This window comes from Pristiophorus japonicus, chromosome 4 (assembly GCF_044704955.1).
Source record: "Pristiophorus japonicus isolate sPriJap1 chromosome 4, sPriJap1.hap1, whole genome shotgun sequence".
In the NCBI taxonomy this organism is placed as follows: domain Eukaryota; kingdom Metazoa; phylum Chordata; class Chondrichthyes; family Pristiophoridae; genus Pristiophorus; species Pristiophorus japonicus.
The window spans coordinates 130,765,772-130,779,006 of NC_091980.1; the positions used below are offsets into that span (position 1 = coordinate 130,765,772).

At 45.1% G+C, this 13,235-nt stretch overlaps 1 protein-coding gene across 1 annotated transcript; it reads left to right on the top strand.

Moving 5' to 3' along the window:
- Positions 1-3,780: 3,780 nt before the first annotated feature.
- LOC139262610 (ferritin, higher subunit-like) lies at positions 3,781-6,360 on the top strand. Its single transcript, XM_070877768.1, has 4 exons — positions 3,781-3,882; positions 5,310-5,456; positions 5,700-5,825; positions 6,205-6,360. Exons 1-4 carry the CDS (start codon positions 3,781-3,783, stop codon positions 6,358-6,360), a joined length of 531 nt encoding a protein of 176 aa, XP_070733869.1.
- The last annotated feature ends 6,875 nt before the right edge of the window (positions 6,361-13,235 follow it).

Consider the following 13,235-nt stretch of genomic DNA (forward strand, 5'->3'; position numbering starts at 1 on the left):
AAACACTGATCCCTGTGGTATCCCACTCGTCACTGCCCACCACCCAGGAAAAGACCTGTTTATTCTGACTTTTCTATCAATTCACCAATTTTCAATCTATGGCAGTATATTGCCCCCAATCCCATGTGCTTTAATTCTGCTCACTAACCTCTTGTGGGACTTTATCAAAGGTCTTCTGACAATCCAAATACACTACATCCACTCGTTCTCCCTTATCTAATCTCAGTTACATCCTCAAATAAAAACAGTAGGTTTGTCAAACACCATTTTCGTTTCATAAATCCATATTAACTTTGTCTAATCGTGTTGATATTTTCTAAGTGTCCCTTTATCACATTCTACGAATGTTAGGCTAACCGGGCTGCAGTTACCTGTTTTGTTTCTCCTTCCTTTTTAAAATAGTGGGGTTACATTTGCCGCACTCCATTCTGCGGCAACAGTACCATAATCTGTAGAAATTTGGAAGATGATAACCAATGCATCCACTATTTCCATGGCTACCACTTTTAGTACTCCGGGATGCAGATTATCAGGCCCTGGGGATTTATCAGCTTTCAGTCCCATTAGTTTCTCCAGCACTATTTTCTTACTAATAATCATTCCCTTTAATTTCTCTTGCTCACTAGACCCTTAGTTCCCTAGCATTTCTGGGATGTTATGTGTCCTCTTCTGTGAAGACAGAACCAAAGTATTTAATTGTTCTGCCATTTCCTTGTTCCCCATTATAATTTATCCCATTTGTGACAAAAGAACCTACATTTGTGTGTCATTTTCTTTTTACATACTGGGAGAAACTTTTACAGTCGGTTTACATGATCCTTGCAAGTTTAGTCTCATGCACTATTTTCCCCCTCTTAAACAATCTCTTGGTCATTTTTTTGCTGGATACTAAACTGCTCCCAATCCTCAGGATTGTACTTGTTCTGGCAACTTTGTATGACTCCTCTTTGGATCTAATACTATCCTTAATTTATTGTGTAAAGCATAGTTGGGCCACTTTTTCTTTTGTGTTTTTGTAGCATAAAGGAATGTATCATTGTTGCAATTCATGCATGCGTTCCTTAAATGTTAGCCATTGACTAACCACTATCATGCCTTTTAATGAATCTTCCCAATCTGTCATAGCTATTCCTCATACCTTTGTAGTTTCCTTTGTTTAGATTTAGGACCTAGTTTTGGATTGGACAACTTCACTTTCAGTCTTCAGGAAGATTGAAAATCATGTTATGAACATTCTTCCCTAAAGGATCCCGCACAAAAAGACTATTAATTAACCCCTTCTCATTGCACAATACCCAATCTATGATAGCTATTCAGACATGTTGAAGACCTAATTTCACTTGCATGTATATGTAATGACTCAAAAATCTGGTTACTGTAAACTCACTCAGGTGCAACATTATCCATCTTTATTCCAGCCCCAGAGTGCCAGTGTGACAAAGACACCCAGCTTATATACAGGTGATCAAGCACACATGCCATGTGTATACAGCCCGATGATCTCCGACAGCAGAGACCTCTGGTGTCTTGTGACTACCAAGCATTAATCCATAAGAGTATATCTTGCAAATTCTATTCATGCATTTCAATCTAGCATTGCAATGCTGTAATCCAACAATTGAAAATGTTCACGTTTGTTCAGCCACATAAGGCAGTGGGACCACAGGTACATTTTAGTGTATTAAAGGAGGCAGAGAGGTTTACATAACATTCGTATGCCATTTGGCACCTCGAGCCTGTTCCGCCAATCAGTAAAATCGTGACTGGTTTGATCTTGGTCTCAACACTTTCCTGCCTGTTCCCCATAACCCTTGACTCCGCTATTGTTAAAAAATCTATCTATCTCCACCTTAAATGTATTCAATGACCCTGCCTCCACACATGCGCGCACACACCCATACACACGCACACAGACACACAGTACTGAGGGAGTGCAGCACTGTCAGAGGGGCATTACTGAGGGAGCGCCGCACTGTCAGAGGGACAATACTCACAGGATTCTTCACTGTTGGAGGAGCAGCACTCAGGGATTGCCACTGTCTGAAGGGCAGTACTGAGGGATTGTTGTACAGACTCATGTTTGATTCAGGTGGGTCAACTGTGCTCATTGGTGACATCTCCCCGGAAAGGGTAGTGTCTGTGGTGTGATTGGTGGCTCCGGATCTGAATCACTGCCGCACTCTCTGCCCCATCGAAAGCAGAGTTTTAATCCAAGGGAACACCTCTCATCAGCTCATCCAGGACTGAACCACTTCTGCACTGAAACCAGATGTCACGGCTTTGGATCTCCAGGATACACCAGCATGAAAGGTCAATGACCAGAGGGGAGAGATGAGGACGATTATTTTAACGCAGCGTGTTGTGGTGATCCGGAACGCACTGCCTGAAAGGGCGGTGGAATCAGATTCAACAGTAACTTTGAAGAGGGAATTGCATATATACTTGACAAAAGTTGCAGGGCTATGGGGAAGGAGCTGAGGAATGGGACGAATTGGATCGCTCTTACAAAGTGCCTGCACAGGCACGATGGGCCGAATGGCCTCTTTCTGTGCTGATAGGATCTATGATGAGCCAGGCAGTTAGAGCATATCTGAGCCTCATCATTTCAATCAGATTTAAATATTCATCATTTCAATCAGATTTAAATATTCTTTCGAGTCACTGAAAACCGACTGTAAAAGGACTCGTCTAACACATCAAATTGAGGGGCAGGAAAAGACCAGCTGGTCCATCAAGCCTGCCCCAAAACATGCTGGAGCAAATCATAGAATCATAGAATGGGTACAGCACAGAGGGAGGCCATTCGGCCTGTCGAGCCCGTGCCGGCTCTCTTCAAGAGCACTTCAGCTAGACCCACTCCCCCGCGCTTCCCCTGCAACCCTGCTATTAATTTTTCCTTCAGGTACTTATCCAATTCCATTTTGAAAGCCACGATTGAGTCTACCTCCACCACCCTCTCGGGCATTGCATTCCAGATCCCAACCACTCGCTGTGTAAACATGTCGCCTTTGGTTCTTTTGCCAGTCACTTTAAATCTGTGTCCTCTGGTTCTCGACCCTTCTGCCAATGGGAACAGTTCCTGTCTATCGACTCTGTCCAGACACCTCATGATTTTGAATCCCTCTATCAAATGGAGATGTGGGTGACAATGTGTTCAGTAATGTTCACTCCCTCTCATTTTCGCTCAATATATTGAATTTTACCAGGCATCATTCCATGAGAATAAAAATGACAGATCGTTGATGCCCCCATGTAGCCAATCCTCAGACACATGCCCATTCTCTATATTTGAACTGGGGGAAGTTCACACCACCCACAGGATGGAATTCCCATTCCACTGGCCAATGCTTGGTTTGTAAATGCACCAAGATGACTTGATTGCTTTGAATATTGTCTCAGTGCCACAGAAACTTGCAAGTAACAAACTTCGCCAGATTATGAAAAACTCCTTTGGCGAAAATAGAAAATTATCATTTCATTCAAGTGAGAGCGTTAAACAACAGCACACTTTCAGATTTGAAGACGTTCAAGGAATCCAAAGGCAGTGACATCACCAAGACTGATCTCCCCTAGCCCCCTCCCCCGAACCCCCTCTCCTTTGTTAATTGGTGCCTCAATTCAGGGAAGATTCCTGATTGGCTCTGAGGGATTGTCAATCATCATTGGTGATGTCATACCCTGTTTGAATGCAGCTGTTCCAATAGTATAAATACAGGAGCTTGTGCAAGATAGAGTGAGTTTTAGAACTGTGCAGGTGATAGTGAAATATAGATAGAGAAGATGGCCTCCCAAGTGTGTCAGAACTACCACAAGGACTGTGAGGCTGCTGTCAACAAGCAGATCAACATGGAGCTCTGTTCCTCCTATGTTTACCTCGCCATGGTGAGTTGTGTATTCCTTGTTGCTGCATCTTGAAAAGTTGTTAATTCTCCAGTTCAATGAATTGGCTTTAAGTTGTATTTCTCTGGACTTCCTTCCCTGGGGGAGCACAGTCTTTGGGCAGTGAGAACTCCAGGTGTGTAATACAGGGGATCTTGTTGAGGTCATGGACTGCTCTCTACAGCAGCTGCCCTCTATTGAGGTTTAATATTGGAAACCAGCACAGCTGCTGCCTGAGTGTGTGACAGAAAAGCACAAACCTGGTCAGGGGCCTGTTGACCTGAGACAATGTTCAGTTTCAGTGGGGGACTGCAGTGAGTGAAATGTGGGTAGGTTCTCTGTAGTGCTCATTAATTGGAGGTGATATACTGAGAATCCTGCTGTTGGAACCCTGCTCACTGCTGAGATCTCTTGCAATATTGTTGTGTAAACTACTGGAGTGGAGGATTTTTCTCACTCCATGTCCAAACTTTGATTAGAATGGAAGAAGAATCATTTCTATAATGCCTTTCACGACCTTGGAATATCCAAAGTGCTTTGTAGCCAATGAAGGAGTTAAGTGTAGTTACCTGTTATGTGGGAAATGCAGCAGCCAATTAGTGCACAGGATGCTCCCACAAACTGCAATGAGATAATGATCAGATCATCTGTTTTAGTGGTTTTGGTTGAGGGATAAATATTAGCCAGGACACTGCAGAGAGCTCCTTGCAGTAGTATCTAGAACATGGAGAAGGCTTGAGGGACCAATGGCTGACTCCTGTCATTCACTAAGATCATTGCTAATCTTGGATCTCAACTCCACCTCCTGCATTGTCCCCATATCCTTTGCTATCCAAAAATCTATTGCTCTTGAATATACTCAATGACTGGAATTCTCTAACCCAGGAGCTGTGGAGGCTCAAAGGGTTATCACATTGAGTGAAGAAATTCCTCCTCATCTCAGTCCTCAATGACCCCTGGTTCTAGTCTCTCCAGCAAGGGGAACCATCCTCCCTGCATCCAATCCCTCAAGTCCTGTAAGAATTTTGTACATTCTGAATGACAACTCTCATCCTTCAAACCTCTAGAATAGAGGCTCAGTCTGCTCAATCTCTCCTCCTTGATCTTTCACATCCACCTCATGACTGACACACTCTTGTGTGAATGACAGAAAGTAGAGGAGGTATTGCTTATCCAGGAGTAGAATTTAGTTTGACTGGACATGAAATATAATCCTGAACTTTAGTTTTATATGTTCAACCAGCAAAGGAAAAACTTTCATCATGCTATGGGGAGGTGAGGCTCAACTCCAATTGATGAAGTCAATGGCATTTTGCTAGTTTGCAAATGGTGTCTATCTTTTAAGAATTCATTCACTCGGGGGAGAAATAACTCTTGCATTGTATATGAAGATCAAGGTCTAAATTGGCTGTCTTAATTTCTCTCTGCAGTCCTTCTACTTTGACCGGGATGATGTTGCCCTGCGTCACTTTGCTGAGTTCTTCAAGGAGCAGTCACATGAGGAACGTGAGCATGCTGAGAAACTGATGCAATTCCAGAATCGCCGTGGAGGACGGATCATCTTGTCTGACATCAAGGTTTGGTTCAATTATCTAGTGGCCTTCTGTCTGGATACCCTGAGACCTGATTGTTTCAAATACCTCCTAAAGCAATTGATTCCATGGTTGTGGTAGTGGAATTCAGTAATTCTATATTCCTGTGACACATTGTTTATGGTAAAATGGACTTCTGGTTGCTTTTTTATCCTATTTTCCATTGTACTGTGTTTGGTATTTTGTTTGTTCCATTGCAAGTGAACTACCTGTGATTTTCCTCTTCAGAAACCAGAGCAGGATGAGTGGAGCAATGGTCTGGAGGCGATGCAGAGTGCTCTGCAGATGGAGAAGAATGTGAACCAGAGTCTGCTGGATCTGCACAAAATCTCCACTGGGAGCACTGACCCTCATGTAAGTTCCTCATGTGGGTTTCTGGGCAACTTGGAGGTGGTGGAACATTGCTATCCTTGAGCTGTTTCAAAAGTGCTCCATGCCCAATAGCTTTGTTTTTCGGGGGGGTGGTCTCTCTTGGATTCTTCAGGGGGTGGGGGAGAGGACCATTAAGTTGGCCAACTGTGGACATTGAGACATAAATGGGTCCAAATGTTTCCAGGATCTAAGCTCACATTGCACAGTAGCTACTGGATCATTAGAGCAAATGTACATCAATTTCAATTGTGCTACCTGATCCTTCTCCACTCCGAGAGAATTAAAATCCTAACTTTGGGGCGGATGCACTGATCCTTGATATCTGTTACTGGCCATAACTCATTTCCCTCTTCTCTTTCAGTTGTGTGACTTCCTGGAGACCCACTACTTGGATGAACAAGTGAAGATGATCAAGAATCTTGGCGATCACATCACCAACCTGAAGAGACTGGGAGCCCCTGAGAATGGCATGGGAGTGTACCTTTTTGACAAGCACACTCTAGGGGAGAGTGACTAAACTGACTGGGATCAAGCTTATTGTGTTTAGTACTTGTATTTATATAATCAGGCCCCTATACTGTAGGGAATGAAGGCTTGTGACTTTGTACAAAAAGAGCTAAAACCCATAACAGTAAATAAACTGTTCAACATTGGGCTGTGTTTTGTCACCTTGTAAATTTGAGTGGTTACTTATTTTTCATTTAACGTAACTTGGTTTCCATCAAACAAGAATTACACTGACCTGTGCAACATTTATTTGGGATTCAGTCCTATGAAATGTGTTTTCCCCTTGTGTAATGTCTATGTATTGACTGGGCCACTCAGGCACCTGTTATAAGATCTAAAATATTCAAGAATGTGTTTGGACAACTGACAGCCCCATGGGATGTTGGCCCAGTGACCAAAACTCTGGTCAGAGGTATGTGTTGAGGTACAGAGATGTTTAGGAAGGCATGTCTCGAGCTTGGCACTGATAAGCTGTATACAATTACCTGTTCCAACGATCTGTTTTTTACAAAGGAGACTTCAATCCAACAAGATGTAACATCTGCTAAACACAGGACCAATTTGTCAGTAGTTCATTGTTGCACCATTTCAGTCCAATGAAGAAACAGTCCTGGATTAGCTTCCTATTTAGTCTATCTGCCTTGTGAACGAACAGCAGTTTGTATTCAATCGCTGCAATAGATCCTCTTCAGTAATGGGACTCACCACTGCTGCTATAGCCTTGCTGTTAAGCTTTGTAGGCAGAAAAGCAATATCTCAGCACACTGAACTCTGGGCACTAGAATTGGGTGAGGAGGGAAAGCAACAGTTGTCATCAGCTTGCTGTCATAGCTTCAGTGCTTTGTGTGGATACCCTAGCGGTTCTGGGACAGCTTCTCTTCAGCCTGCTCCCCTAATGGTTGAATAACTTGCCAATACAACCTCCATTCACATGAATAAGGTATTGCAAGACTAATGATACTCCAACAAAATTTAATACTTGGCAAGGTGTAAATGTATTTAATTCCACAAAGCAAAAGGCACAAGATGTTAAACCCTTTTCTGGCCACAATGCTTAAGCACTCAATTTATAAGCCTATCAATTTTTTTTTCTTAGTACCGCTGTGAATGGATACAAATGGTACTGCTGCTCCAATAATCCAGTGTTTACAAGTTATTTTTATGAATTTAATTGAGAACTGTGTTGAGTGCAATTAAATAGCCATGCACAGACATTCCAGGTTAATGTCTTGGCAACACTCAAGCGCCTTTCGGCTATCGATGTTACAAAATGTCATATATTGATGAGCCACAGTTCCACGAGTCGGCCTGGGTTTGCGTGCTGATGGTTTTGATGGCTTCATGTATCAACAAATCTCCAGCTCACTCAATGTGAAACTTTACAGGTGCTCGTGTTTTAAGAATTACTTACAATTTATAGCACAGGAAAAAGACCATTTGGGCCAACTGCGCCATTCTGTGGTTTATGCTCCATGTGAAATATGTCCCACCCCACTTCATCTGGACCTATTAGCATATCCTTCTATTCCTTTCTCCTTTGTGTTGATCAAGCTTTCCCTTAAATGCATCTATGATCTTTGCATTCAGAGTTATTACTGCGAGTATCTCAGTAAACGCACTGCTGCTGCTGTGAATTTTCTGTTAAGCTGTGTGGGTAAAGAAGTGAGTAACAGCTTTCAAGACCCGCAATGTTTGAGCTCAAGGACAGCATTTATTGTCCGTCACTAATTGCCTTTGAGAAGGTGCTGGTCAGCCATCTTCTTGAACCGCTGCAGTCTTGTGGTGAAGGTACTCCAACAGTGCTTTTCGGGAGGGAGTTCCTGGATTTTGCCGCAATGACGAAAAAGGAATGGTGATACACACCAACCTGACTTGGAAATGTAACGTGGAGGTGAACTTGCAGGCGATAGTATTCCCAAACTTCTGCTGCCCTTGTCCTTCTAATTGCTAGAGCTCGTGGGATGGCTTGTGCTGCTGAAAAAGCCTTGGCGAGTTGCTGCAGTGCATCTTGTCGATGGTACACACTGCAGCCATGGTGCACCGGTGGTGGAAGCAGTGAATGTGGAAGGTGGTGGATGGGATGCCAATCAAGTGGCCTGCTTTGTCCTGGATGGTGTCGAGCTTCTTGATGATTGCTGAAGCTGCACTCAGCCAGTCAAGTGGAGAGTACTCCACCACACACCTGACTTGTGCCTTGTCGATGCTGGAAAGACGTTAGGTGTCAGGAGGTGAGACACTCACCGCAAAATACCCAGCCTCTGGCCTGCTCTTATTACCAGAGTATTTATGTGGCTGGGCGAATTCAGGTCTTGATCAGCGATGACCCCCAGGGGTTAATGCTGGGGAATTCAGCGGCAGTGAATGTTAAGGGCAGGTGGTTAGACTCTCGTTTTTTGCAGATAGTCATTGCCTGGCACTTGTGTGGTGCCATTGTTACTTGCCCATTATCAGCCCCACACCGAATGTCATCCAGGTCTTGCTGCATGTGGGCATGGACTGCTTCATTTTCTGATGTCTTGCAAATGGAACAGAACACTGTGTAATCATCAGCAAATATTCCCACTTCTGGCCTTTATGATGGAGGGAAGTTCATTGATGAAGCAGCTTAAGATAGTTGGGCCAAGGACACTGCCTTGATGTATTCCTGCAGAGATGTCCTGGGGCTGAGATGATTGACCTCCAACAACCACTTCCTTTGTGCTAGATATGAGTCCAGCTCATCGAGAATTTTCTATATTCGCATCGACTTCAATTTTGCAAGGGCTACTTGATGCCGCACTCCATCAGGTGCTGCCTTGCTGTGAAAGGTAGTCACTCTCACCTCACCTGTAATTCAGCTCCTTTGTGCATGTTTGGACCAAGGCTGCAACGAGATCAGGAGCTGAGTGGTCCTGGCACAACCCAAACTGGGCATCGGTGAGCAGATTATTGTCGACAAAATCTTCCCTCACTTTGCTGATGATTGAGTGTAGAATGATGGGGCGGTAATTGGCCTGAATGGATTTGTCTGGCTTTTTCTGGACAGGACGTACCAGAGCAGTTTTTCACATTGTTGGGTAGATGCCAGTGTCTCTGTACTGGAACAGCTTGGCTTGAGGTGTGGCCATGAATTTACAGATTGTGGTGCAATACAATTCTGCAGTTGCTGATGACCCACAGTGCCTCATAGATGCCCAGTTTTGAGCTGCGAGATCTGTTTTGAATCTATTCCATTTAACACTGGTCAAACCACTCACCACGAAGGAGGGTGTCCTCAGTGTGAAGACAAGACTTTGTCTCCACAAGGACTGTGTGGTGGTCACTGCTACCAATGCTGTCATGGACAGATGAATCTGTGACAGGTAGATTGCTGTGGACAAGATCAGTAGGTTTTTCCTTTGTGTTGATTCTCTCACCATCTGTCGGAAGCCCAATCTCGATGCTGTGTCTTTCAGGACTCAGCCCGCTTGCTCAGTGCTACCGAGCCCCTCTTGGTGATGGACATTGAAGCCTATTGCTATAATCAGTGCTTCTTCCAAGTGGCCTTCAACATGAAGGAGTGCTAATTCATCAGCTGAGCGCGGGTGGTAGGTGGTACTCAGCAGGAGGTTTCCATGCCCAAGCTTGATCTGAACCCATGAGACTTGATAGAGTCCAGATTCAATGTTCAGGACTCCTACCACTACTCCCTCCCGACTGTATACCACTGAGCCGCCACCTCTGGTGGGTCTGCCCTTCTGATGGGACAGAACATACGCAGGGATGGTGAAGGAGGAATCTGGGACATTGGCCGAAAGGTATGATTCTGTGATTATGACTATGTCAGGCTGTTGCTTGGCTAACCTGTGGGACAGCTCTCCCCATTGAGGCACAAGATACCAGATGTTAGTGAGGAGGACTTTGCAGGGTTGACTGGGCAGGGTGTACCATTGTCATGTCAGAAGCCGGTGCCGAGGTCAATGCCGGGTTGTCCATCCTGTTTTATTCTAATTATTGTTTCTCGTAACGGTTTGTTACAACTGATTGGCTTGCGAGGCCATTTCAGAGGGCAGTTAAGACTCAACCACATTGCTTTGGGTTTGGAGTCATATCGGCCAGATTTCCTTCCCGAAGGACATTACTGAAGTAGATTGGTTTTTTTGACAATCCGATAGCTCCCTGGGCAACATTACTGATACTAGCTTTTTATTCCAGATTTTAATTTAATTAACTGAATTTCAATTCCCCAGCTGCCATGGTGGGACTTTGGATTATTAGTCCAGGCCTCTGAATTACTTGTCCAGGAACATAACCACTATGTTACCGCACTCTTTGCATCTCTCAATGGCACTTTTGGAGTATCGATGTCACCACAATTCATACATTGATGAGTCACAATTCTACAAGTCATGTTGGGTTTTGCGTGCTGATGAGTTTCACGGCTTCATGTTTCAGATAAAACAAATTCTTCAGCTCACTCGATGTGAAAAACTTTACAGATGCCCTTGTTTTAAGAATTACATAGAATTTACAGCACAGAAAAAGGCCATTCAGCCTGGCAAATTGCAGTGGTGAGCGGTCCTTCTTGAACATAAAATGTATCTAGGATGATGTGAGGAAACGACTGAGACAAGATCGATTTAATTGTCTTTCAATCATGAGCATGGAGAGCGAAGTACTGAGAGGACTTGACTTCACACACTGAGCCTCCTCCCAACTTCATTTAACCCTATCAGGGTAACAATGGACATGATCTTTGCAGCACGCCAATTGCAGGAAAAATACAGGGAGCAGCGCCAGCCCTTATACATGGTATTTTTTGATCTTATAAAGGCCTTTGAGACTGTCGACCGTGAGGGCTTATGGAGCGTCCTCCCTCCATTTTGGATACCCCCAAAAGTTTGTCAACGTTCTTCGCCTGCTCCACATCGACATGCATGCTGTGAGCCTTATCAGCAGATTTGTTACAGACCCATTCCACGTCCGAAGCGGGGTCAAACAGGGCTGCTTCATCGCTCCAACGCTTTTCTCAATCTTCCTCGCTGCCAACTCCACCTCACTGTCAACAAGCTCCCCGCTGGAGTGGAACTAAACTACAGAATTAGTGGGAAGCAGTTTAACCGATGCCCTCTCCAGACCAGTGCAAGACCACCCAAACCTCTGTCGTTGAACTGCAGTATGCGGACGACGCCTGCGTCTGTGCACATTCTGAGGCTGAACTCCAGGATTTAGTCGATGTCGTCACTGAGGCATATGAAATCATGGGCCTTGCACTTAACATGCATAAGGGAAAGTGCCTCCATCAGCCTGTCTTCGCCGCACAGCACGGCCCCCCAGACATCAAGATTCACGGCGTGGCTCTCGACAATGTGGACCACTTCCCATACCGCGGGAGCCTCCTGTCAACAAAGGCAGACATCGATGCGGAGATTCAATATCGCCTCCAGTGCGCCAGTGCAGCCTTCGGCTGCCTGAGGAAAGGAGTGTTCGAAGACCAGGCCCTCAAACCTACCACCAAGCTCACGCTCTACAGGGCTGTAGTAATACCCACCCTACTGTATGGATCAGAGGCATGGATGACTTACAGAAGGCACATCTCGTCGCTGGAGATATATCACCAAAGATGCCTCCGTAAGATGCTGTAAATTCCCTGGGAGGACAGATGCACCAACATCAGTGTCCTCGCGCAGGCTAACATCCCCAGCATTGAAGCACTAACCACATGTGATCAGCTTTTCTGGGCAGGCCACTTAGTCCACATGCCAGACATGAGACTCTCTAAGCAACTGCTCTATGCGGAACTCCTTTATGGCAAACGAGCCAAAGTTAAGCAGCGGAAACGTTACAAGGACACCCTCAAAACCTCTCTGATGAAGTGCGACAGCACCACTGATGCCTGGGAGACCCTGGCCGAAGTCCATCCTAGTTGGAAAAAGTGTGTCCGGGAGGGCGTTGAGCTCTTCGAATCTCAACGCTGCGAGCGTGAAGAGGTCAGGCAGCGGAAGGAACGTGTGGTATATCAGTGACACCCACCGCCTTCCCCCGACGAATATCTGTCCCATCTGTGACAGGGTCTGTGGCTTTCATGTTGGACTGTTCAGCCACCAACGAACTCACTTTAGGAGTGAAAGCAAGTCTTCTTCGATGCCGAGCGACTGCCTATGATGATGGGTTCAGCTGCAGGTATTCCTCGCTCTGAGCTCAGAACTGCGCCAATGGTTAACACTCATCTGTGCCTTTTTATCTCTAGAATTGACTATTTCAATGCTCTCCTGCTAGCCTTACATGCTCCATAAACTGAAGCTTATCCAAAACTCTGCTGCCTGTATCCTAACACACACCTAGTCCCACTCACCCATGACCCCTGTGCTTGTGGACCATCATTGGCTCCCGGTCTGACAGCGCCTCAAATTCAAGATTCTTATCCTTGTATTAAAATCCCACCATGGCCCTTCCCTCACCTCTTTTCCCAACACATTGATAATATCGGTGCTGTTTCTTGCTCTCACAATAAACTGGAACATTTAATTCACTATTTTCCCAATTTCCACCCTTCACTCACCTTCACATTGTCCATTTCTGTCACTTCACTTCCCTTTCTCGACTTCTCTGTCTATCGTCTCAGTCTATCAGACAAATATCCAATGAGTTGTTTGGATGTTGCTTCAAACCCGCAGATACCTGCAAATGATCAACCCACTGAACAATCCAGAACTATTAAAAAAACACTGACTCGCAAACAACAGAGGATTCAATGAATCTTTCAAGGTGGCCATTAACTGGTCCAGGCAGAGCACGGTCGATAGGGTGTTCTCTCTGTCTGCCTGCCTCTCTTCTGCGGCTATATCCGCGCGCGGGTATCCCTGGATTGGGAGCACGCGGTGTCTGCCGGTATGCTTGAGGCTTTCCGTCATCGGAGGGCACCAG